We start from the raw sequence: 24,771 nt of genomic DNA on the forward strand, positions 1-24,771 counted from the left end.
GAATGTGGGTAAAACAGAACAAGAGACAGACAATTCTCCCCCAAAGCTTTCAGTCACAGATTTAATTAATGCGTTATTTTCTTTAATGACCATCATCAGCATGGAAGCATGTCCTCTGGAATAGTGGCCAAAGCATGAAGTGGCATACGAATGTTTAGTATATCTGACACGTAAATACCTTCCAACCACAGCTACAAAAGTGCCATGCAAATGCCTGTTCTCAATTTCAGGTGACATTGTAAATAAAAAGTGGGCAGCAGTATCTCCCGTAAATGTAAACAAACTTGTTTGTCTGAGCAATTGGCTGAACAAGAAGTAGGACTGAGTTGACTTGTAGGCTGTAAAGTTTTACATTGCTTTGTTTTTGAGTGCAGTTATGTAACACAAAAATCTACATTTGTAAGTTACACTTTCATGATAAAAAGATTGCACTACAGTACTTATGAGGTGAATTGAAAAATACTGTTTATCATTTTACAGTGTAAATATTTGTAATAAAAATAATATAAAGTGAGCACACACTTTGTATTCTGTGTTGTAATAGAAATCAATATATTTGAAAATGTAGAAAAATATCCAAAAATATTTAATAAATTTCAGTTGGTGTCCTATTGTTTAACAGTGCGATTAATCACAATTTTTTTATTGCGATTAATTTTTTTTTAATGTTAAGCGTGTGAGTTAACCGTGATTAATCAACAGCCCTAATTTCTAGGAGTGGTGTTACTTAGCAGCCAATGGGTTTGGGATTCTGGGCCAGATGGAAAAGTCTTAGCTTTTCTCCTAGGCAGGAAGGGACTTCTGGCTGTTTGATAGCAGGTGGGGAATAGGGTTGAAAGATGTATGTTAAGATTCAAAAGGGGAGGTAGCAAGAGTCTGACAAGGGTAGAGCCACTTTGGGGGATGGAATTTCACTTCTGCAAACAAAACTTAATTTTTTGTCTTTTTTTTTTTTTTTTTTTTTTTTTTGGTTCCAAATTGGGATAAAAGACCAAAAACTTGAATTTTTCACAGAACTGAAATTCTGCAGAATTTCGGATTTTGGAAAATGCTACATTTGCCCTGCAGGAATATTTCAATGTACCAGGTATGCTGCTGGGGAGCCCAGAAGTCCAGGGGGTTGGGCGAGCGAGCTGGCAGCAAAGCAGATTGATGGAAATTGACACACTTCTGCATAACGTTTCAGTTTTTTCAAATCAGCATTTTCAGATGGAAAACTGTCAGAAAAATTGTGACCAGTTCCAGGCTAGGAGGGGAAGAATAAGGTGAAGCCAAGTGTCAGAACTGGGTGAGTCAAGGAGGGCATAGGCGCCGACTCTGTGGGAGCTCTGGGGCTCAAGTGCCCACACAAAAAAAAAATAGGGGGTGTTCAGCACCCACAGGGTCAGATTAAGCTTTTGTGGGCCCCAGCACCTGGACTGTGGCCCTACCTCCCTTCCCTTCTCCCCCCGCCCCCGCCTGTACTCTGCTCGAAGGCCCTGCCCCAACTTGGCCTCTTCCCCTCTGAGGCCGTGCCTGCTGCTCACGCCCCCTGTCAAAACCATACGTCTGTGCCTGTGAAGGAGAGTTCAGGGTCTGCAGGGGGTGGGCCTGAAGCAGGGGTTCTCAAACTGGGGGTCAGGACCCCTCAGGGGGTCGTGAGGTTATTACATGGGGTGGGGGCGCGAGTTGTCAGCCTCCACCCCAAGCCCCACTTTGCATCCACTGTTTATAATGGTGTTAAATATATAAAAAGATGTTTTTAGTTTCTAAGGGGGGGGGTTGCACTCAGAGGCTTGCTGTGTGAAAGGGGTCACCAGTACAAACATTTGAGAACCACTGGCCTAAAGGATTAGAAGTGGCTGGTACAGGATCTAGGAGGGGTGTTGGGCGTGGGAGGGATGTTGGGAGCAGGAAGGGGTCGTTTTCTGCTATACCGTTATATGCTGGGGGTTGGTCGGGAAAGAGGAGGAAAAGGTGGAGGAGGAGGAGGATTGGGGCTGAAGGGGAGAGAAGCACCAAACTGAAATTTTTCATCTTTTCTCTGAAAAAAACCACAAAATTTTAAAACAAAATTCTGTGGAAATTTTGTTTTTGAAACAAGACCATTTTTGTCCAAAAAAGTGTAAAATGAAAATTGTGACCCATTTTAGTTATCAATGTTATGTTAGTGCTCACAGGAGGGGTTAGAGCAGTGGTTCTCAAACTTTTGTATTGGTGATCCCTTTCACACAGCAAACCTCTGAGTGCGACCCCCCCCCCGATAAATATAAAAAAAATGTGTTTTTAATTAAACATCATTATAAATGCTGGAGGAGAAGCAGGGTTTGGGGGTGGAGGCTGACAGCTTGTGACTCCCCACTTAATAACCTCGTGACCCTCTGAGGGGTCATGGCCCCCAGTTAGAGAACCTCTGTGTTGGAATAAAACTAAGGCTCTGATAAAGGGCTACTCAGGAAACCTATTCAGTACAATTTATTCTATCAAAACCGAGGGTGAAGGGCTTGAGGCTAATGTACACAACTTGGCATTAGAAGAGCTGGGTTCCATTTCCACATCTTCCATAGCCTTCCTGTGCGACCTTAAGCAAATCAGTTAGGCTCTCGGTGCCTTAATTTCCCTGTTTATACACAGGGATAATAAAACTCCTCTATAGCTCAGGAGTGCTGTGAAGCTTAACCACCTTACATATATTAATAACTTTAGTTCCTCAGAGACAAAAGCTCTGGCTAAATGGTTTGTTGTTTGTCAAAACTTGTGCTCCAAACCTATTTTATAGGTTTTAACAATTTGAAATATTAATATTTGCACTGGCTTTGTTCCTTCTTTCAGTGTGCAAACTTGCAAGAAACAATTTTGACAGGGGTTTCTTTAATCTGTTTTCTGAACTACATTGACTTATTTCCACATGTTCCTAGCAGGCTGGTGTTAGGACCCAGAAAGGAGACAGCAGCAGCAACATGATATAAATAGAGTACGAGAATGGGACAAAGTTTGAGAAGAAAGCATGACATCACTCAGACTTTCTCTCCACCCAAAGAGATCTTGGATGAAGGTGCAAACGTGAGTCAGACAAGCAAGAAGTTAGCAACTCATTTCAATCCACTTACTAAGGAAATATAGTGGGAGTTTGCCCTATGTACAATAAAGAGGTTTTTTTTTAATTGAAGAACCAAAACTGACTTCGGATCTTTGACAAAGTGAAAACAGTTGAAAGTAAAAGACAACGATAGAAAGCAAAAGTTGAAAAATAAGATCTCTCTTTTTTGGCACCAATTGCAGCAGAATTATATGCATTTTTTCCTGTGGAACTGTACATTTTTGCAACTAATATATTCTTATAATTTTGCTCCAATCATAGTAATATATTCATGAATAACAAAAGGAATCCAAGTTTGAAGAAGGCAAATATTTCTGAAGGATCTGGAAGCATATTTTGCTGTCACTGAAGGAATGGACATCTTGAACCTGTGTGGAAAATGCCCCTTTTAAAAGAAAACAAAGTGGCAGAGGAAAATTTGTGTTTGTGATTGAAATCTCACAGAATTTGGTCTCAGTTGCACTTTTAACCTCAAAAAGACCATGACCAATTTGTTGTCTCTGCTCTGTCATTATTCCTTGCTGATTCTATTTCAGTCTAAATATCAGGTAATATTCTGAACATGATTAACATTAAGACTTACTTGGATTTCCTTTTAGCAATATGTTTACTTCACAATGTCTTGTTTTATGTGCAGGTGTATGGAAACAATTCACGGCTATCCAAAAACCCAGGTAAGGAATTTTTTGTTTTATTGTTGTTGTTACTACCATCTTGTGCTTAATTGTTACAGTATGTTTACTAAAACTTTTTTGTTTTCTGGTATGCACATCTCATTTTCTTTGTGGTTCCAAAGGAACAGCCACCATACATGCATATATAAGGATGATACTAAAAATATAATGTAGGGCAATCAGTCTAGAATACTAGACAACCTTAATCAATTACAGTTGCAGTTCTCGGTACACTGACATTCTGCATAAACAAGTACAAAAATAAATGCTGCTTGCATTTACACGCAGTAGTATGCAAACCATTGTGTTTTGAGAATCTGTTTACAACTTTTTTTTTTAACCTTGAGCTGCTCTTTGAATTGGTCTGCATTAGCATGCAGCACTTCAGATTCACTGACTTACAGCTAGAGATGCTAGTTTGTAAACTTTACGGTGTAGTTGCATAGCTTCAGTCTCTCTTTTTTTTTTTTTTAAAGACTCTCTTTTACGATTTAAGTGTAATTTGCTCAGGACTGAACGTAAGCATGTTTTTCTTCTGAGCTCCAGTCATCTGTTTTCAATGCAAAAATCACTCAGACTTATTTTGTAGTCTGTAACTGGAAAGATCTTCCGTTCACAGAAATAGTTTAACCTCATGGTGGTGTACAAGTACAATCTTACTCTTTAACCAATCCACATACTGCCTTGTGCTTTTAATTCCTACCCCTCTGTACTTACTTTCAAAATAAAATCCTGCTTATAGCAGGAAAAGCTCTATGAAGCTATTGCAATACATCTGTCCCACCCCCCGCCTTGTTATCTCATTTGTAATTACAGTATGCCTAAACTATTGCCCTTGCTCCTGTGAGTTTCTTTTGTTTCTCCTTCATCTAGCAAATGTTAATGCATGGTCTCAATTCCCATAGATAAGGCTGGTCAGCCTTTAGCTGGTAAAGCAGCATAAGAAACATAGGTTTTAGCTCAACTCTATATATTGGGCAACCCGGTTATAGAACAGTTACAATTTTGTTGTACAGAAACCTAGTATGGGGACGTAGCATCACCCAAATCCCTAAATTATGCTATAAGAACATAAGAATGGCCATACCGGGTCAGACCAAAGGTCCATCTAGCCCAGTATCTGTCTAGCCCAGTATCTGTCTATCGACAGTGGCCAATGCCAGGTGCCCCAGAGGGAGTGAACCTAACAGGCAATGATCAAGTGATCTCTCTCCTGCCATCCATCTCCATCCTCTGACGAACAGAGGCTAGGGACACCATTCTTACCCATCCTAGCTAATAGCCATTTATGGACTTAGCCACCATGAATTTATCCAGTCCCCTTTTAAACACTGTTATAGTCCTAGCCTTCACAACCTCCTCAGGTAAGGAGTTCCACAAGTTGACTGTGCGCTGCGTGAAGAAGAACTTCCTTTTATTTGTTTTAAACCTGCTGCCTATTAATTTCATTTGGTGACCCCTAGTTCTTGTATTATGGGAATAAGTAAATAACTTTTCCTTATCCACTTTCTCAACATCACTCATGATTTTATATACCTCTATCATATCCCCCCTTAGTCTCCTCTTTTTCCAAGCTGAAGAGTCCTAGCCTCTTTAATCTTTCCTCGTATAGGACCCTCTCTAAACCCCTAATGGATTTGAACTATGTTGTAATTTGGTCTTCTGGCTTGGTTCTGTGTAGCATAGACAGATCCTTAATTATTGTTACAAAACAAAAGGGAAATCAAGGGAGCAGGTATAGAAGTGGTTTTCCACCTGTTGTTAGAGCCCCCTCAGGATGGATTGGTCATTAGCTGGAGTGGTGGTGTGGTTTATGCATAAGATGCTGGACTGGGAATTGGAAGGATCTGCATTCTAGTCCTGGCTCTGGCACGGGTCTATTGTCTGATGCTAGGTAGGTCACTTCACCCCTCTGTATTTGTTTCCCCTCCCTAGCTTTGTCTGTTAGGGCTGCAGGCTTTTTGGGTAGGGACTCTCCTGATGCGTTTGTCTGTCTGGAAAAATTGGATCAACATGATCTGCCCATGTAGATTCTCCTGGTGCCCTGGAAAGCTGCTGCCCTCATTCCTCTGGAGGGTGCCAGTGTATGCTCTTGGAAGACAGAACTAGGGCAAAGCTTCAGGGACCCAAAGGAAAATAAGCCCCCTCCTAATCCTATATCTCATTCCCTCAGCATTCTTTTCACACCTAAACTCCCAGGGGGAGCAGGGGCTTCGGTTGGTTGTTCAGGAAATTAGATCAGATTACAAGCGTGTGTGTGTTGGTTGTAATTTATCTTCCTATTTAAACACGTTCTGTCTCTCCCAGCTAGGGCTGATCATAGGTTTTGCAAGTATGCAAAGTAACATGGTACCATTTCGCCTCATCGATGCCTGTATCACTGTGTACCAATGACATGCTCTCTCATGCTGTAGTTTCTTTTGAGAGAGGTTCTCTGACCACTGCAAATGTTTCTAGGCAAGGAGGGCAGCTGGGGATTCCAGTCCCTTGTATGGATCAATGGTGTTAGACAACACTATGGATGGTTAAACAGACTAGCTGCAGCAAATGCAGCTGCCTTAGTTCCACAGGCCTAAATTTACCACTTCTGCTTGTCACACAACCCTCCCCCTGTCTGCTGTGGTGTTTAGCAATCACATCAGCTCCATTCCCTAATCCAAAAAACCCCTACAGTCTTCAACCATTACAGCTCTGAAATTGTGTCAAGGGGGCAGAGAGGAGAGCAAAATCTAAAGCAAGACGTTCTTTGTGCTGGCTATAGTTTTAACTGAAGGGGTGGACAAAACCCTTCAAGTCTACAATGAAAAAAACCTCTGTGTCTAAAACCAGGGTCCATATGAACCCCTGTATACTGTCAAGGTGAATGGAACATTGAGGATGGGCAGCAAGTGCCAGGGAAAATCTGCTTGTGGTTTGTTTTATCTTACACACCCAAGTTTTATAAGGTCCTTGGAATGTTTGGCTAGCATACGTACTGTATCTTTGTCTAGGCTAGTTCTGCATCCCTGTTACTTTCCTCACTCTGTTTTCAACTTGCCTTTCTGTTTCCCACCCCATGTCCTTCTTTAGTCCCTGAGAGACTGCCAGAGAATCTAAACAAATTCTAGGCGAGAGTTATTGATCTAAATCATTCTGATACCCTTATCTGGGGTCAGTAGTAGTACTTTACTACATGGGTAATCCCAGTGAAGCTACTCCTTACCTTTGTGACCTTCTTCTCCTTATGTGAGCAGTCCTATTGGCTTACATGGGACTACTCTTGTTAATAAGAGTTTGCTGGACCAAGTCTTCAACTGGGCCTCAAAAGTGCAATCCAAACATAATACCAAATGTGCATCACAATAATATATATTTGTGTGTGTGTGTGTCACCCCCATACATGAAGGGTAGGGACGTAGGTTTTCTTGTAGTTGGCTTTTTTTCCTCTTTTACTCCTCTCTGCTGCTTTTTGTGGAGGAAGGAATGAGGCAAGATGCTAACATGGAAAGGTCTAGCAGAAGTACTAGGTTTTGTGCAGGGAGCTAAAGAATGATAGGGAGATCATTTGGCAAGCAAGACTAGTGAGGGGGTTCTAAGCACGGAAGAAGATACAGTGACATGCATGGGACAAAGAGCAGTTGAGTAGGGGGCTTGAGCGGATTCTAGGCACCTAGCCATTGAGGTGACTGGAAGACAACAGTTTGTCTTGTAGCTGGTTTCGAAATTTGTTTTTGTTCTGCGTTGGAAGGAAAAGACTTTTGTGTGCTTGCTCTATAGTCTGGTGGTTAGGACACTGGCTTAGGCTGTGGGACGTCTACATTCAAGTCTTGCCTTGCCTGATTCAGGGTAGAGTTTTTTTTCATCCCAGATCACTCAGATATCAGCAGAGTAGGGACTCAAACCTCTATCGATTTGCGTCCCAGCTAACCAGCCAGCTATAGTCTCTCTTTCCCTCTCCCTCCCCTTCCCCACAACAGTTTATTGGAAACTGATAAGTCTCTGCAAAATGTTTCATCTTCAGTGAAAGAGCATATGTTGCTGAAATTTCATTTTGGCAAGTGTTCCAACCAGCTCCACTATTCCTGGTGTATCTGTTTTGTGGTTTAATAGAAGACTTGACTTTCAGGTACTTCCTAACTAGCACCAAATTCAATTGAAAACACAACTGAAAAAATAGTAAAAAATGTAACCTCTGTAAATGCTGGATTTGTAGATGTCTTCCCCCACCCCACGCCACAAAAAAAGCATAAACAGATTGGCAAAAATTAATCAGGGCTTTGGAGCGGAGCTCAGAGCTGGAGCATGGAGCAGCTCCAGAGCAGTGGAGCTGCAGGTTTTCGTCTGGAGCTGGAGCACACCTCCAAAGCCCTGATGCCAATAGAATGATTTGCCACCATGATGAACAAAAGAACCAACACTCGTTTGCAATAGCAAGAGGGTTTTACTGTTTGACTGTCTCATTCTCCTACAACTTTCATTGCTCTGGTTGATTACACGTTCTTTCTAGCACAGCTCGCTAAATTAGTTATTCTAGGAATAAAAAAGCTTCTTACAAATAATAAGATAACATAAAATACAGTCTGTTTGCCTTTTTTATTAATGCTAGACCCTTAAAATAAAGCATTCCCTTAACACACCACTTAATTGCTCTGGGCAGTCTGCTTCTGCTCCAGCTTGAGAATTCACATCTACCTAAATTGTTCTCTAGTCGACATAAATTAGATTCTCTAGATAAGTCTGCCATTGGGAAATGGGAACCATCAGATGTTCGGCTTTTGTCAACTTGTCCACCTGGAGCTCAGTGTAACCATCTGCAACTGAAGATGATATTTAGGGAAACAAAATGTTCCTATTAGCCATAAGATTTATTTTTCACTTTTTGGGGAAAAGAAGGTTCTGAAGAAATAGCAGCTGCTACATGCAGAGCAGTTAACTCTTTTCTGATGCCACTAAATATTCTAAGACCCAGTCCAGAAAACTCCTTCCAGTGAAGTGTGTGGTTCTGACACCTTAACCTGTGCACCATTCGAAAATCCCCATGGCATGTCCCTTGCCTGTGTTTCTGCTGCTGGGTTCCACCTCCCTAGCTTGCCCTAAAACCTGGACAACATGGCCCCTGCAGAATCCATGCTTCCAGCAGTCAATTTACTGTGGTTGCTCAACACCCCTCAGTAGAGGAAGGTCGTCACAGGATAGAGGTGAAAACAGAACAGATCAGTATAGCCTGAAGGTGTGTTAACTTGTGCTGCTTTTCCCTTGTGGGTTTTGAGGATATGGGAAGAGTCTTAAGGCACTCCGCTGCCTCTTCCACATGCCCCTTGAATTCTGCAGAGCTGGAACACGTGTGGAAAGGCTCTCACAGGTGTAAGAAAAGGAGAAAGCATGCTGTAGAAAGGAAACTGCCATTCTGCACATTGCCCTGTATGACATTTGGGCCCTCTCTGGATATTGTCATTAAAATGATCTAAATACTGTGGCTTAAGCTTTATGGTAATGTTAGGAGGTGCATGGAAATGTATTTGTTAAATTAAAATATTAGGACCAGCTCCTCAGCTGGTATAAGTCAGAATGTGACTTCAGTACAGCCGTGCTGATTTCCACTAGCTGAGGATCAGGTCTTCTATCATTATGCAACATAGAATCAGAAATCTAGGACTGGACAGGTAATGAGGAAGTCATCTAATCCAGGACCCTATGCGGAGGCAGGACCAAATAAACCTAGGCCATCCTAGGAAGGTGTCTGTCTAAATTGTTCTTAAAAACTTCCAACGATGGGGATTCCACAACCTCCCTTGGAAGCCTATTCCAGAGCTCGACTATCCTTATATTTAGAAAGTCTTTTCCTAAAATCTAACCTAAATCTCCCTTGCTACTGATTTAGCCCATTACTTTGCATCCTACCATCAGTGGACATGGAGAACTAATCATTGTCCTCCTCATAACAGCCCTTAATATATTTGAAGCCTTATCAGCTCCCCCATCAGTCTTCTTTTTCCCGAGACTAAACGTGCCCAGGTTTGTTTGGTTTTTTTAACCTTCTTTTCCTCATAGGTCAGGTTTTCTAAACTTTATCATTTTTGTTGCTCTCATCTGGACTCTCTCCAGTTTGTCCACAAATTTTTCTGAAAGTGTGGTGCCCAGAACTGGAGATAGTATTTCAGCTAAGGCTTCATCAGTGCAAACCATCTCCTGTGTCTGATATGCAACACCCTGTTAATACAACTCAGAATGATATTAGCCGTTTTTGCAACTGCATCATATTGTTGGCTCCTGTTCAGTTTGTGATTCACTAGACCCTCAGGTCCTTTTCAGTAACTGATTACTGCCTAGTCAGTTATTCTCCATTTTGTAGTTGGGCATTTGATTTCCCCCGTCCCCCCAGTATAGTACTTTGCACTTGTCTTTATTGAATTTAATCTTGTTGATTTCAGACTAGTCCTCCAGTTTGTCAAGGTTGGTTTAAATTCTAATCCTGTCCTTCAAATGCTAGCCAATCTTCCCAGCTTGGGTGTCATCTGCAAATTTTATAAACCTATTCTCTACTCCATTATCCAAATCATCAATGAGAATATTTAATAAAGACCCAGCACAGATCTTTATGGGACCCCATTAAATACATTTCCCCCCCCCACCCTCAATTTGGCAGCGAACTATTGATATAGTCTTTCAACCAGTTTTGCACCAACCATATAGTAATTTCATCTAAACCACAGTTCCCTGGTCTACTTATGAGAATGTCATGCCGGACTATGTCAAAAGCCTTCTTAAAATCAAGATGTACAATGTCTACAAGTTCCTCCCTAGCCACTAGGCCATCGCCTTTCTCTGCTGCAGTGAAAGTAGAGTAAGTACACAACCTTTTAAAATAGAGGTCCCCTGCAATGCGCTGTCAGAAATCTTGTTGCATTACACATGGCTTTAATCCGCGTTGATATTTATTTATTTTGATTTATTTCAAATAAATTTCGCTCCTTGTGTGCAGTGCATAGTTTACATAAAATATTTTATTTTGCCTAACCGTTTGATCCTCCTCTTTTTCTGGTTTCTACATTGAAGCATCTGTGGAGACTTGTTATGCTTGACCTCAAATCCTGTGTTTTTGACCTTTTTAAAATCTGTGTTTCCTTTTAAAGGGTTTGACATTTTACAGACAGCATCCCACTACTGGCCCCTGGAAGATATGGATGGAATCCATGAGTTTCGGGATACAAATGGAGGTAGAAGCAGGACTCGTGACAATGACAGTAACATAAGTATTTGTGAGAGTCAGTAAGTAGCAAGGGAGCTGGAGATATGAAAGCTAAATAGGTTAGAGCTAAAGCCATGGCAGCTGAGATCTACTTATTCGTCAAATGTTTTGACAGTCCAAATGATTTTGCATTTCAAAGCTGTGAGGTTTTTTTTTTCCAAAGTATTCTCAGACATTTTATGATCAGCCTGTACATTTTTACGGTTATGAAGAGAAATTGTTGTGTGTTCCAAAGTGTCATTAAAATCATATTATTGTCAGTTGCTTTGGTATATACTTGCCCAAGCACAAATACACGGAGTTGGCGGGATTTTCACTCGTCCATAAGGAGTTAGGTGTCTAACTCTTATTGATTTACAATAAAGCCCTGTAGGCTCTGGGCTAGATTTACAAAGGGACTTAGTTTTCACAACACCTAACCTGAAATGCAGCTTTTAAATAATAATAATAATTAAGAGCAAGAAATACACAGTTGAGGCTAGGAAGTGCTCTTTTTCAAAAGGAACAACAACTGCTGAAATTCAGAAGCCATTTCAAGCATAGATTTGAATAGTTCAATTTATAGGGCCTGATCCTAGAAATGCACTTGCTCACATGAGCACTTCTATTGCAAAGAGTGGGATGACCCATATGAATAAGGATTACTCATGCGAGTGAAGGTTTCTAGGATTGGACCACAGTATGTTTTCTGGAAGGATGCCAAAAACACCTGAAAATGTTTGTTCTTTTTGTGTGATTTTTTTTTTTATGTTGAATTCTTTTCTTAATGTTGTTGTAGATAATCCATTTTCTTAGTTTGCAGTTGCTTTTATTCTGTTCTCCAATACATGCATATAATTCCCATTGACGTCAATGGGAGTTGCATGCCTGCATCTGAAGGCTGACTCTGAGACACAAGAGAGGTTTTCTTTATTGCTGTATTCTACTGCAGGTGACCATTTTCCTGTTTTCTATGATTACGCAACTCTTTTATTCATTGCTAGAGTCTCTCACGTTATTTTTTCCACTTGTAATTTCATGCAGTTGTTTTCATCCCATGTCTCTTCTCATAAAACCTTGGAGCATCATAATCTTGTCCTTCATGTTAATCCATTTTATTTGTTGAAGTCATTGTGTGGCTGGAATCCAGTTTCATACCTCTCAACAGCTCACTGTTGTGGGAGTCAGTATCACCAAATTAGGTTATTTTTGTGCACTTTCCATACTGACTGGCTGTTATCTCAGGTCTATAGTGGTAATATCCTAATGGCAGAACTGACTGAGGAAATTAAAGGGGCATCATTTATTTGGAATCTAGTGAATTTAAAAAAAATCTAAAGGGTTTAAAGGTATTTTCAGGTCCTACATCTGAACCTTCGTCCCCTTGCTAACTTTTTTCCTGTAGTTTTTCTTGATATTTTTCGATTTTAAAATTTTTTTTTCTCCTTTTGCTATATGAAATACTCCACTGATTTTGGGACTGACTCAAAGTCAACAAATTTCTTTCCATTGACTTCAATGGGCTTTGAATCAAGCCTTAACTGTCCATTCCGGACAAACAGTGAAAATGACTGCATACAAAATGTTGTCAAATGTACAAAATAAGCAAATCAAAACAATAGAAATATGTTTTTCTGTAATAACTCTTATAATTTAGGGCTCCTAAAATTATATAGGTAAAATATCTGCAGACCAAAATATGATGATGATTTTTTTTTGTAAGTTGATGCTGTCATTTTGAAGTTACTGATCATGCCATCTGCATGTTGGTTTCCCTTAGGCTTGGTCTACACACAGATTTTGTACCAGAATAATTATGCTGGTTTAAGGGGATGATTATCTTTTTTAAACTTATATATTTATACCAATACATCCCCTAGTGTGGGTGCAGTTATAGTTTATTTCCTTTCCCCTAAGGGAATAGCTACACTAGTGTAAAACATACAACTGTGTCCACACTGGGGGCAGTTGTACCACTTTAACTATACTATTGTTAAAGTGGAAAACCCTTTATGTGTAGACAAGCCCTTTGAGGGGAAAAAAAGATGGAAGGAGGCTAGAATGTTATAGTTTAAAGGGCCACTGAGTAACATTTGATCTGTGCTGCGTTGAGAGATATGGACTGGACAATTCATACTGATTTTGTGTTTATTCATTGTTTTGCTTATTTTCTTTTGTTGTTCCACCCAGCTCTAAGAATCCACAACTTCACTGTGCTTCCTTCCCATAATTCTACCTTTGTATATACCAATGACTCTGCCTACTCTAACTTCTCTGCAACTGTAGGTGAGGATTCAAGTATTTTTGTTCTGCATTTGTCAAATTTGGACTAGTCTGATAATGTTGGGTTCGAAGTTAACACTGTTTGGTTCTTTCTTAAACAATCCTCTGGAGTTTATGGGCCAAATTCTATTCTCAGTTATGCTGGCATAAATCTGGAAAAAGCTGCTGTGATATTTATTAACTCTGGATTTACACTGTAAGCAAGCAGAATTTGGCTTGGCTATGTACTGATCATGCTGTTCTTGCTCATCTGGGTGGTTCCATTGGCTTCAGTGGGACTACTCACATGACTAAGGAGAGCAGAGTTTGTCCTCAAAAGCCCAAGAAACCTCAAAACATTTGAGATGAATTGTAAACATGGGCACTGAAAAAAAAAATCAATTGGCGTGAAATTTCAGTATAATTTGAACTATCTGTTAAAAGAACCCTATTCTTTATGAACTCTGTTTAAAGGAGTTAAAAGAAAAAACTGTTTTTCTTCAATCTGTAGCCTTTTAAAGTAACGTGTTTTTAAAAAAGAGAAACTTTAAACAATTCTGGAGGATGCAAGGGAAAATGGAAGCTACTCATCATGACATTTCTGATTAAAATAATAGGAAAAAACAGGTGGAAGACATGCAGGTGTGTGTGTGTGTGTGTTTTCATTAAAAAAAAACAAAACAAAAAAAACTGTTTTACGTTTACATCAGCCAATAGATCAAAGGGAGAATAAGCTGAATGAAAAATGATGACTACCCCGGCAGGCACTTTTAATAAAAACTTACTGGGTCAGAATCTTCACTTACTTGCACCAGTATAAACCTGGAGTCACTTCACTGAATTCAGGATGGTTGCTCTAAATTTATACTAATGTAACTACAGTTGGAATCAGACCAACTACCTACCTCATAATTAGGTATCAATTTACAGCTGGTTGTTAGAAAAACATAAGTGAGCAATGAGATGATGAAGGCAGCATAGGTTTAAGTAGATGCCAGTTCAGCTGCTGGAATGTAAGAGGGTTAGCGTTAAAAGCAAAAGGACTCTTGTACTGTAGTTTTCTACTCTCTAACAGCAGGAGTGGGTTGGCAACTCTGAACTCTATTAATAATGAACTTCAAATGACCCTGATTCCTTCCAGTCTTCACTGATCTGCTTTATAGTTGTCACACAATAAGATATATTCCATGTGAGCATTAAAGAGAGTGACACTGATGCCAAAGGAAATACTATGAAAACAGGAATGTGTAACTCTTTGGGATTTATCCTGGCTAGGTTAATGCAGAGGTTATGCCGCTCATAGAGAATTCAGAAAAGTTTGCTTCGCTTCGTAATGCTAAAGCCTAAAGGAGTCAAGTGCTAGCTAGAGTTTAGAGGGTGATCTTGATTTTTTTTTGTTTGTTTGTTTCTTTCTTTGCCCCTAAGGAAGAGAAGATATCTGGAGACTGTGTGTTTTATGGACAGTAGATTTTGGGTGAATCAAATGTTTTTGGCCAGATTCACTGAAAGTGTCCTTTACACCTCCCTACACCAGTCTGTCCTCTTTTCCCCAGAGTGGGGACCAGGTTACTTGGCTGTTGGCTGCCCAGGGGCGGCTCCAGGCACCAGCGCTCCAAGCACGTGCCTGAGGCGGCAAGCCGCGGGGGGCGCTCTGCTGGTCGCCGCTAGGGCGGCAGGCAGGGTGCCTTCGGCGGCTTGCCTGCAGAGGGTCCGCTGGTCCCATGGCTTCGGCGGACCTTCTGCAGGCACGCCTGCGGGAGGTCCGCCAAAGCCGTGGGACCAGCGGACGCTCTGTGCTTGGGGCGGCAAAATGTCTAGAGCCGCTCCTGTGGCTGCCCCCCGTCGTGGTTTCAGCTGAATATGGACAGCTTTAAGATTAGGCTCAAGACACACACTATCCTCCAGTCACAGGGGGAATGCATATGTTGCACCATCTTTAGGGTGATAAAGCCCATTCCCTATAGCATACCTAGTCATCTCTCTGGATAAATGTAGAGGGAAATGGGGCCATAGCCCTGCCTCTACATCTTTGGGGTGATTCGGGGGTGCCGAAGGGTCAAGTCTCTGCATTCTCCTTGCACATGGACTGTTATTGAGTTGGACCCAAGAACAGAGGGCACATATAGAAAAGGCTCTTTATGCCCTGGTCCTTTACCATGCATCTGTGCTAGGGCCATACACAATCTCTCCTTATCTCTGTCATTACATCCTGGCTAAGGCTTCTGTATCTCCCAGCTGGGACAACACCATGTTACTCTTCCCACTGCCTGTCCATTGGACAACCCTAATCCTGAAAATTCCTTTTTTCAGAGTGCAGTATTTTGGAGAAGACAAAAAACAAAGACCCTGAATTCTCATTATTATAGATCCATGGCACCGTTTGCAAAAGAGGTGTTATTAACAGTAGTGTCCAGGAGAAATTCCAAATCAGGCAATTACATTCTGCCTTCCTAAATTGCAAATAAAGAAAATCATGTGGTATTTTGTGTCCTGCAGAATGTTACTAAGAACTTATCTTCAGTGTTAAAAAACCTGTGTGTTTTACCTCTGGGTAACTAATATGCATGAGTATCCTGAGGTAAAAACACAGTGAAGACCAAGCACTTCAGTTCTATTGCAAGGTAAATTTGCCAAGGTCTGCCCTATACCCAGGCCTGTGATTATCTGTGGCAAGTTTACCTCATGATAAACCTAAAGTGCTGTGATTTTTACCTCCGGATAGCTCACCTTCATTAGTTAACCTGAGGTAAAAAACAGTTGTTTTTTTAAAAGCAGTGAAGACGACAAGCCCTAAGAAATCACAAGGAGTTACACATGTTAAATTGAAACAGAGCCTTTTTGGATGCTAATAAAAAGTCATGCCCCTGGGTGTCTCAAAAGAACATACGTGCATTTCTGCCTTCTGGCTAGAGTAGGTCTAATGTCTTCCTTTAATATACCCTTTTTGATCAAAAATGGTCAAAAAGCCATTTTCTAAAACAGAAATGTTTGTGGGAGGAAAATAAGTGTCAAAAAATTTCCTGGGGAGGGTGGAGAAGAATTTCCTGATTTAGTTCTTCTTCTGAACAATAGGCCAAAAAACACCTAAGTGCTGCTTGTGTTCAGAACTCTGGAATATGTAAACTTCACTCAGACTATTTTCAAGTAGTAATTTCTGCCCCTGCTGGTTCAGCTATACAGATGATTTAGTTGAACAGGGGATTGGGGAGGGCAGATAGATATCATTCTTATAGACTATAAATAAGACTGTAAGCTGTATTTTTTTAAATTTTATCCTGAAAAAGGGGGATAGAAAGATAAACATATTAAAAATGCTTGAGTTATTTGAGTCATGTCCCAAGAAGCTGTCTGCACACGAGACCATTAAAGGACTATATTTTAATTTTCCTTCCTTAGATATTGTAGAAGGAATGGTCAACAAGGGAATTTACCTCACTGAACCAAAAAGAGTTACCTTTCTCATCTTTGGAAACTCCCAAAACTCTTGCATTAGTAATCCAGAAATGTGTGGACCTGAAGGTGAGTGCTATGCCATCATTATTGTTTGGTTTTTGTTATGCTGTAAACCTATCAGATGTCACTAGCTAAGTAGAGTTGGGCCATATCTGTACTTGGATGACAGATAATCTAAGCGCCTCAAGATATTCTGGGAACTGGTGTCAGCTATTTTTAAAGCCTTTTTTTTTTTTTTTTGCTGAAAAAAACTGTTAAAAACAGCTCTAATTATTACACAGGGAACATAAAGTTATGAGGTGTAAGTAGTTAAGACAAGGTCCTTATTTTGCCAATGGAAGTTCTCTCTAAAGTTCTAATTTCTGACTTTGCCAATTATTGAGTTAAAACAGTTTACAGCTAGATATGAAAACAAATCCACATCGATTTTTCTCTCACGCATACCAGTTTAAATTAGGAGTAATTCCGCTCAAATCAATGGAATTAGGCAGCGTCTAACTGATTATTGTGAGAGCAGAATCAGGCCTCCTGTGTTCCAAAACAATGTCCCTTAGAACAGAAATGCTCCTGCAAGCACTGCAGCATATCAAACAGATGTGTTGTCTCGCTGGTTTCAAATTTAGGAGACTAGTGTATGAAGTCCCTTTACCAAAGGTTGCTTTTCAGATTTAGATGGGTGCTCTTCAGCATGCTAGTGACTAAGGACTTGGTCTTTTATTCATGACAGTGAAGAGGAATTTTGCCTTTATCATCACTGGGTGTAGGACTGGATCCTAAAGCTGTAGTACTGAGTTATGGAGTGCTACATCTGTTGCTCAAAAAGTAGTCGTTTTCTTAGTAAAAATTAAATAGTCTATCTGTGATTTCTACAAAGCATCGGATGGGTCATTGCTGATTTTACTTATTAGCTGTAGTGCACTCGAGAGACAGGAATGGCATGATGCACAAAAAGTGCAGAAGTGTTCTGATGCATATTGTGAGTTTCACTTGATTAGTTCATGTGGAGAAGCCAAGACTGAGGAAAGGCTCTCTTGATTTACTTCTTGTTAGTGACTTGCAAAGGCTAAGAGACTGGCAGATAAATGGCCTTGGAGCTTTAGGGACTGTTCTCTGAAATAAGTCTAAAAACATGGTTTCCTTCCACCCCTCCCTGCTTTGTTGTTTTGCCAGACCTAAAAAACCCAAATAAACAAAAAACAAACACAAGGATTTTGCCTCCCCGGATATTGTTTAGAATTAACTTGTGTATTTTTAATAGCCTCGTTATGAATCCTCCTGAATGCCCTTTAGCTGAGCCACATCCAAGAAAGACTGTGTTAGATCTCACAAGCTATGAGCTGGATGTGGCCAGCTGGACTGGCATCTTGGATGAAATATCTCCAAGATGCTGCCAGATAGTGGTGCTGGCAATTAAAAAGGTGTAATTCTTCCCTCTGAATAAGAGTCAAATCAATATCCCAATAGGACATTGCATGAGAGCTGGGTGAAATTTTTTGGAGAAAAATGCAGATTTGGAAACCCAAATTTTGTGATTTTTGTGTGTGTTGGTTTTGCCAAATTGTTTGTGGCAAAAATGAGGTTGGTGGGGGAGAAATCCTGTGAAGGCAAAGTGTTACATTTTTAGAAATGACTTTTTTGTTTTTGAGATTTTCATTTGACTGGAAACTAACGTTTTGCTGACCAGACATTTGTTCACCAGAAATGTCAAAAAAAAATTTCAATTCAATTTGTCCCAAACCAATTCCCCCCCCCCCGATTTATTTATTTATTGGAATTGCCAATGAACCAAAAAATCAGTTATTCACAGAGATCTGTATTGCACTGCTGCAGATGACTTCTTTAGGATGAGATGTAAAAACAAGGTCATATCCACTAATGATCCCAAAACACTTTTCAAAAGAATAAAGGTGTCAGTTAATATGGACTCGGAGTGGTTAAGGGCAGGATAGCTTATACCAATTGCCAATATGTTTAATTATCTTCCCATTTAAAGTTCCCTTTCAGCTGCTTTCAATGGATTTCTTTTTTTGTTTCTTGACCCTATACAGTTGTGTTGTGTTGCTAGTGCTGCCGATGTGTACCATTAGTCAATGGGAATTTTTAACTGATTTCTGTGGGTGCAGAATAGGATCCCTACATCTCAGCCTGACGCTGGGATTTTGCTGGCAGGGGAAGTGAAGTTATCTCTGTAACATATGTACTCGGGGCCCAATTCTGCACTTGGTTACATTGATGTAAATCCCCCTGAGCCAAGCAGGCCACTGCAGAGCAGCAGTTGCCGGAGCAGGGAAAACTGGGTGAAATTAAATGGCCTGTGTTATACAGGTCAGTCTAGATGATTAATGGTCCCTTCTGGCCTTAAAACCTGTGAGTCTCTGAATAAAGGTTTGTAAATAATATTTGTTGTGAATGTTGGCAGTTTTTCTATGAGCAATTATCTTTGGATAAATAGTTTCATTATCCAGAGCAACTCCACAGAAGACTATATTGCATTACTTTGGCTTTACACTGGGTAAATGAGAGTAGAAGATGGCCCATTGTTTGTAATCTGAGGTTTGTGAAAGGCCCTCTATTAAATGAACAAACAATAGTGACACAAAATAAACCAAAGCCAGGCTGAAACTTTGGCCCTGCTATGCTCGACAGGCCCCTTATTTTTGCATTTCAGGATAGTTCTGACCTCCCCTGTGTCCCTACCCAATACTGTGAATACCCCATTTTAAACTCTTGCACTTCGATAAAAGGATGGATAACACAATTCCACATGGCGTCCTTAACTCGGTGCCAGTTATTGTGGGTTAGTTTCCATCCCCTGAATAGCTAATAAAAATACTTCCTAGGTTTCCAAGGGAAGAATTTACCCAAGGCAGCCTTGCCTAAAATCATGCAGCCTACGAGTCAAATGAACTTTTTTAAATATACGTTATGTACAATATGCAAGATCAACTTCCATGGCTCATAGACACTGGAGAGGCTGCTAGAGGCTTTGCCATAGCTGCAAGCCATTGGCATTCACAACCTCCTCTTCTGTTTTTTCCAGCTGTGATATAACATTTAATTTTTTTGTTTTTTGTATTTGGTTATTGAATTCAAAAAACTGTCAACAGACAGCTAAAATATTTGCCAGATGTAGTTATAGGGTTGGTGGGGTGTGGTTTAAATAAATACTTCACAGATTGTGGGCCCAATCCAGGCTAAACTGTTCTCTCTGCTGCCTTATCTCACTATCCACTGCTCCCTATGCCCTGCTCCCTTCTTCTTCTTATCTTGAGCAACACCTTTCTTTTTTCTCAGGTCTCCTCCCTTCTGCTTATTTTTCTGCCACAAATCCTATCTCTTTCTTTCCTCCCACCAGATCACCAACCTCTTTTCATTACCCTTACCTCTACAGTCCTCCCCCACACCTTCCAAATACTATCATTGGCAATGCTCATCACCCCCCGCCCCTCCAGCAGGAAAACCCAGGAGGTTTCTCAGTAAGCTTTTTCCCCCCAATATTTCTCCACATTCATTCCATCAGGAGCAGAGGGGGTTGATTACTCCCCACAAAACAGACTTCAGGCTCGCCCTCAGACCACATGGATCTCCAAGAATCTGCTTGGATCCCAGGGAATCAATAGGAGGCCAGGGACATTGTTCAAAGTTTCCCATGCCTCTTTCTGACAATTCTGGGTGTCCAGACGCCCTCCCTCCAACAGGGTAGTGGGAAATCTGTATGCAGTGGGCTTCCTCCATGCAGAGTCTAGGGGGTATGATTCAGCCTATAAGTTATTAATACAGGAAAGAAAAAAGATACAGAACCATTAGGATGGTGCCTAACTAACCAAAGGAAACCACATCATCTTTTGTGGTAACCCTTGCCCCTCCTTTCTATTTCTCTATGTCCGTTGTTTTAATTAGTAATGTTGGATGGGATTTTCAGAAGCACTTGTAATTTGGAATGTAGACATGCCCTGGGAGCAGGGTTAAGCCAGTGCTGAGCACTCTTGAAAATCCCTCCCATGATTTCTATACTCAGGGACAGATCTTACACATAGTTTATTCATGTAGTAAGTACTATATGGCTGGTAATCTGATGGAAGTACTTTGCCTGCTCCCGCAAACACTTACTACCATTGGCCTTTAGTTTGCAAGCTCTTCAGGGCACAGGATTTTTTTTTTTTTTTTTTTGGTCTGTAAAGCACCTAGCATGCTTTGTGGCCTTCCATGTTGCCAACTTGCATGATTTTTACGATGAGTCTTGCAATATTGGATGCTTTTCTTAAAGCCTGAGCTGCTGGAGTTGTGTGAATACAGTACATCAGAATCTCATATTTCATTATTTAAAAAAAAAAATCTAGCCTTTGAGGTTGAAGAGAAAAGCTTGAAAATGAGACTCGTAAAGGATCAAACACTAGAAGGCAAATAAAAGAACCCAAAATTTTATTTTAACAAATCTCTTGATTTTTTTTGAGGGTCTGTTCCTTATGATTTTTGAATACCTGTAGCTGGCAATACTACCCATATCCTTTTTAAATCTACAGTGTGCAAAAGTTTTATAATAGTTGCAATACATTTCAGTGCTTCCCCAATATTTATAATTTTTCCAAAGGGTATTTTTTTTTTAATTAAACAACAACAAATGGTGGTTTTCATCTTTCGGGTGTTTTCACTTGTCTGTCCATCTATTGCTTGATTGTCTCCTCTCAGCATTTTTTTTCCACTGAGAATATTTTAGAGCCCTCACAGTATGTTGATGCTGTAGAAGATTAAAATGACAAATAAAATTACGGTGCAAGTCACAAATTATCTGGTACAATCAAGGTAATGATTTAGAGAAAAAGATTGAAAATTTTACATGAATGAACAAAACAGCTGTAAGATTGATCCCTGCAGTTTCAATGCATTTTTCATCAATGTGGAATGGTGCATGTGATTTTTATACGGTGTAACTTCTGCAATACCTAAGCCTAATAGGTAAGTTAAGTGGCAGTGTTAATACTGAATTTACTTGCTTTTGTTAATTTAGGCCATTCTTAAGTTACTGACAAGACATGACACAAGATTTATTCATACTAGCGTGTATAGCAAATACTGTTACCACTTTTAAAAAATGGTAAAAATTCATACAACAGTCAATACTTAGTTGCTACCTGAAAATGGAAGAGTAGAGGTTATTCAATATTCTGCTGCAGGCATATTTCTTTACACAATACCATATCTTTCTTATATTTTTCATACCAGGGGAAATAAAACCATCAGTAAATCACATTATTTCTACAACTATAATATAATAATCAGAGTAAATTTTATTTTTTATGGTGCCATTCCCAGCACCTCACAAACAAGAACATTAAAACCATAAAATACTGAAATATTCTGAAGATAAAAATGTGAAGAGAAGAATTGCATAAGTAGTTAATATTGAACCACAGCAGTGGGTAAACAACCTTTTCTAAAGGAGAGGTCTTCATGCCTCCCTAAACTAAACTAAACCTCTGGCAGTGGTAGGCTGTAATTTTGTCCAAAATGACATCTTTCTTAAGATACAATAAACATGTCTCAGGGTACGTCTACACTACAAGACTATTTCGAATCAACTTAATTCGAATTTGTGGAATCGACCTTATGAAGTCGAAGTTGTGTATCCACACTAAATACACTAGTTCGACTGTGTGAGTCCACAGTAACGGGGCCAGTGTCGACTTTGGAAGCGGTGCACTGTGGGAAGCTATCCCACAGTTCCCGCACTCCCCGCTGCCCATTGGAATCCTGGGATTTCCCCCCAGTGCATGCTGGAGGGAAAAATGTGTCGAGGGTGGTTTTGGGTAACTGTCATCATTGAACCGTCACTCCCGCCCTCTCTCTGTGAAAGCGTCGGCGGGAAATCTGTTCGCGCCCTTCTCTGGTCGGTTACAGCTCGGACGCCACAGCACTGCGAGCATGGAGCCCGCTGCGATCATCGCTGCACTTATGGCCGTTGTCAACTCCTCGCACCTTATCGTCCACCTCTTCCATAGTCAGCTGCTGAGAAATCGGGCGAGGAGGCTCCGGCAGCGCGGTGAGGACAGGAAGTCACAGAGTGGCGCAGACCTCTCACAAAGCAGGGTACGCCGCGCAGTGGAGATCATGGTGGCAATGGGTCAAGTTCATGGTGTGGAACGGCGATTCTGGGCCCAGGAAACAAGCATGGACTGGTGGGACCGCATAGTGCTGCAGGTCTGGGATGAATCACAGTGGCTGCGGAACTTCAGGATGCATAAGGGCACTTTCCTTGAGCTCTGTGACTTGCTGTCCCCTGCCCTGAAGCGCCAGGACACCCGGATGCGAGCAGCCCTGACTGTGCAGAGCCCTCTGGAAACTTGCAACGCCAGACAGCTACCGGTCAGTAGCGAACCACTTTGGCATGGGCAAATCTACCGTAGGGCTTGCTGTGATTCAAGTAGCCCACGCAATCGTTGAGCAACTGTTCTCAAAGGTAGTGACCCTGGGAAACGTCCAGGTCATCATAGATGGCTTCGGCGCGATGGGATTCCCAAACTGCGGTGGGTCTATAGATGGGACTCGCATCCCTATCCTGGGACCGGCCCACCAGGCCAGCGAGTACATTAACCGAAAGGGCTACTTTTCTATGGTGCTGCAAGCACTGGTGGACCATAGGGGACGTTTTACCAACATCTACGTGGGGTGGCCGGGCGTTCATGACGCGCGTGTGTTCAGGAACTCTGGTCTGTTTAAACGCCTCCAGGCAGGTAGTTTCTTCCCGGACCACAAAATAACGATTGGGGATGTGCAGATGCCTACAGTGATCCTCGGGGACCCAGCCTACCCGCTAATGCCCTGGCTCATGAAGCCCTATACAGGCGCCTTGGACAGTGAGAAGGAACTCTTCAACTACCGGCTGAGCAAGTGCAGAATGGTGGTGGAGTGTGCTTTCGGACGTCTCAAGGAGAGATGGCGGAGCTTACTGACTCGCTCGGACCTCAGCGAAAAAAATACCCCCGTTGTTATTGCTGCTTGCTGTGTGCTCCACAATCTCTGTGAGAGCAAGGGCGAGACCTTTATGGCTGGATGGGAGGTTGAGGCCAATCGCCTGGCTGCTGATTACGCTCAGCCAGACAGCCGTGCCGATAGAAGATCCCAGCGGGAAGCGCTGTGCATCCGGGAGGCTTTGAAAGATAGGTTCCTCGGAGAGCAGGGTAACCTATGACTCTCCAGTTGATTTACAGAGAAGCTGAACCTGAGCCTGTTTCAGTGACTGTTGACTTCGATCTGCGGTTACATACCCCGTTCTCCAGGTTTCCCCCCTTCCAACACACGTTTGAAAATAACTTTAATGGAACACTGATTATTAATAAAGTTTTCTTTAATTATGAATTCCTGTTCAAGGGTTGAAACATGGACGCGGACTGTGGTGGGTACGGTGTGCACTGATGTCCAGACCGCTTCTACACTAGAGGAATGACAGGCTCCTGCTCCTACAGCGGTCTCTGGGGGGAGGACGGTTGCAGGTGGGTGTGCAGGAAGGGGTGGGTTTGCAGGAAGGGGTGAGGGGTGCCATCTTTGGGACGGAGTTTGGATGCAGGCTCTGGACTGGGGGTTGGGGCGTAGGAAGGGGTGAGGGATGTGTTGGAAGGGTGAGTATGTGTCCGTGGATGAGGGCTCTTGCTGGGGCTCAGGGCATCGGAGAGGCTCGTGGCTAGGGGGAAAGGGCATGGTAAGGGCAGCCTGCCTTGCCATTTGTGGATGTCAGGTGCTAGGACCCTGGGGCAGCATACACCTCACAGACTGACCCTGGTGCCTAGTGACTGCAGTCTGTGTGTGTCCTGCTGTTGATCCTGCCCCCAAGTCTGTACCCTGGTAATGGAGGCTGTCCTATGCAATTAAAAAACCCCTCCCCCCCCCCTTCACACAAAGTCTTCTGACAAGGAAAACGTGACGGAAACAGTGAATAACAACAAACTACTTTTAATACTCAACTACACAGTGGGGGGATGAAACTTGGATTTGGGACTGGGTGATCCAGGAAGGGAAGCACTTCTCACACTTTAGGGAATGAGAGCTGTTTGGTACATGAGTGCTCTGCTGGGGTGGAGTGACAGTTTTCACGGCCCCTA

At 41.6% G+C, this 24,771-nt stretch overlaps 1 protein-coding gene across 12 annotated transcripts in view; it reads left to right on the forward strand.

Annotated features, from left to right (window-relative positions):
- The window catches only part of ADGRD1 (adhesion G protein-coupled receptor D1), a 259,978-nt gene that overhangs the window by 13,458 nt on the left and 221,749 nt on the right, over nt 1-24,771 (forward strand). For 4 of the 12 annotated variants that reach the window (XM_044990195.1, XM_044990200.1, XM_044990197.1 and 1 more), the window contains 5 exons: nt 2,898-3,627; nt 3,717-3,753; nt 10,866-10,949; nt 13,151-13,246; nt 16,619-16,741. In XM_044990195.1, the coding sequence (XP_044846130.1) occupies nt 3,562-3,627; nt 3,717-3,753; nt 10,866-10,949; nt 13,151-13,246; nt 16,619-16,741 (406 nt within the window). In that variant the 5' untranslated portion in view covers nt 2,898-3,561. Of the gene's footprint in view, nt 1-990; nt 1,088-1,186; nt 1,289-2,897; nt 3,628-3,716; nt 3,754-10,865; nt 10,950-13,150; nt 13,247-16,618; nt 16,742-24,771 lie in introns of all 12 variants that reach the window. The other 8 variants (XM_044990189.1, XM_044990194.1, XM_044990191.1 and 5 more) reach the window with 7 other exon arrangements.

This window comes from Mauremys mutica, chromosome 16 (genome assembly GCF_020497125.1).
Source record: "Mauremys mutica isolate MM-2020 ecotype Southern chromosome 16, ASM2049712v1, whole genome shotgun sequence".
NCBI classification, from domain to species: domain Eukaryota; kingdom Metazoa; phylum Chordata; order Testudines; family Geoemydidae; genus Mauremys; species Mauremys mutica.